Here is a 1,496-nt window from a genome sequence, read left to right as displayed (position 1 = left end):
CCATCTCATCTGCGGCTCCTGAGACAGGAGTTGAGTTTTCTGTCGTGATCAGGGGCCACAAGGCCAAAGCAAGTCATATTGCATTGTCTCACCAGTGTCTCATCTCGAGGACACTCGGACACCCAGTCAACCATGCAACCGCGTGGCCTCGAGACCGATCAGCACGGGGCCTCCACCGTCGGCACAACCGCCAGGGACATCTGAGCGATTCACTGTGTCATTCGAGGAACCACGAGGCCGAGGCCGAGGCCGGGCCAGTGGGCTTTGCGTCTCCTAGAGAACGCCCTGTTCAGACTAGAATCTCCTCCCTGCCAGGGAGGCTGCAGCGCATGCGCAGGTGCACACAGGGCCCTGCAGAAGGCACAAGGGAGGCCGCCGCGCATGCGCAGGCGCAGGCAGCGCCCTCCAGGGTGCGCGCGACCCCGAGCTCAGCGGCTGCCTGACGCGCATGCTCGTCTCCGGCTTCTCCTCCCGGCCGCCACCACCATCAGGGCCGGTCCGCTCACCGCCATGTCGGATTACTGCTCTCCCAAATACCAGAGCGGGGACTTGGTGTTCGCCAAACTCAAGGGCTACGCGCACTGGCCCGCCAGGATCGAGCACATGGCCGAACACAACCGCTATCAAGTGTTCTTCTTCGGGACCCACGAGACGGCCCTCCTGGGCCCCAAACACCTCTTCCCGTACGCCGAGTGCAAGGAGAAGTTCGGTAAGCCCAACAAGAGGAGGGGCTTCAGCGAGGGGCTGTGGGAGATCGAGAACAACCCCACCATCCAGGCCTGCGACGACCAGGGCCCCCTCGAGAAGAGCAACGCCGAGGGGCCTCCGCCCAACGCCTCCGAGGCCGGTGAGGCCCAGAAGGGCGGCCCCCGCGGCGGCGACGAGAACGGGGAGCTGCGCGTGGAAGAGCCGGCCCGGAAGCGGGAGGAGATGGGGCCCTGGAAGCGAGAGGAGATGGGGCCCCTGAAGCGGAGCGCCGAGGACCTGCTGGAGGACGTCCTCAAACGCCCCAAGGAGGCCGATCTGGAAGGCGAGGAGGCGGTGGCCGCGGGGGCGGAGGCGGAAGCGGAAGTGGAAGCTGCCTGCGAGGCTGCAAGGCCCGTGTTGGTGGAGTCGTTGGAGCAGGGCCCCGCCTGGGGGCCGCCGCAGGAAGACGGGGAGCTGCAGGAAGAGGCTACCGAGTTGGGAGGGGAGGCTGAGGTCCCGGGTGATGGAGACCACGAGAGCCTGTAGTCACCAGAGTCAACAAGAGCCCCCTCCCCGTCCCCACCGCGGCCTCTTCAGGGGCCGTGAACTGAGACCGCCTCCCCAGCCCTGCCCCCTCCTCTCCCCCCTCCCACACCCCGGCCTGTGAGGTTGACCTGGATGGCTGGATGGGCAGGCCACCCGCTCACCTCTGCCCCCTGCCCCTGGGATCTGAGTGGGGCCCCTGCGCCCTGGGATGCGATGAGGCCATCTGTCTTCCTGCTGGCCTGAACCATTCCCACCTCCCAGCA

The 1,496-nt window shown here is 66.8% G+C and overlaps 1 protein-coding gene across 1 annotated transcript; it reads left to right on the top strand.

Moving 5' to 3' along the window:
• The first annotated feature begins 510 nt into the window (after nucleotides 1–510).
• HDGFL1 (HDGF like 1) lies at nucleotides 511–1,233 on the top strand. Its single transcript, XM_006093752.1, has one exon. The coding sequence runs from the start codon at nucleotides 511–513 to the stop codon at nucleotides 1,231–1,233; it is 723 nt and encodes a 240-aa protein (XP_006093814.1).
• The last annotated feature ends 263 nt before the right edge of the window (nucleotides 1,234–1,496 follow it).

The sequence above is a fragment of the Myotis lucifugus genome, unplaced genomic scaffold (assembly GCF_000147115.1).
Source record: "Myotis lucifugus unplaced genomic scaffold, Myoluc2.0 scaffold_122, whole genome shotgun sequence".
In the NCBI taxonomy this organism is placed as follows: domain Eukaryota; kingdom Metazoa; phylum Chordata; class Mammalia; order Chiroptera; family Vespertilionidae; genus Myotis; species Myotis lucifugus.
The sequence above is the reverse complement of the archived record's forward strand: the minus strand, read 5'-3'. Positions and strand labels throughout refer to the sequence as shown.

What these genes read in the sequence shown, in the direction of transcription:
- HDGFL1 (XM_006093752.1), top strand. Translation starts at nt 511, where the DNA reads ATGTCGGATTACTGCTCTCCCAAATACCAGAGCGGGGACTTGGTGTTC.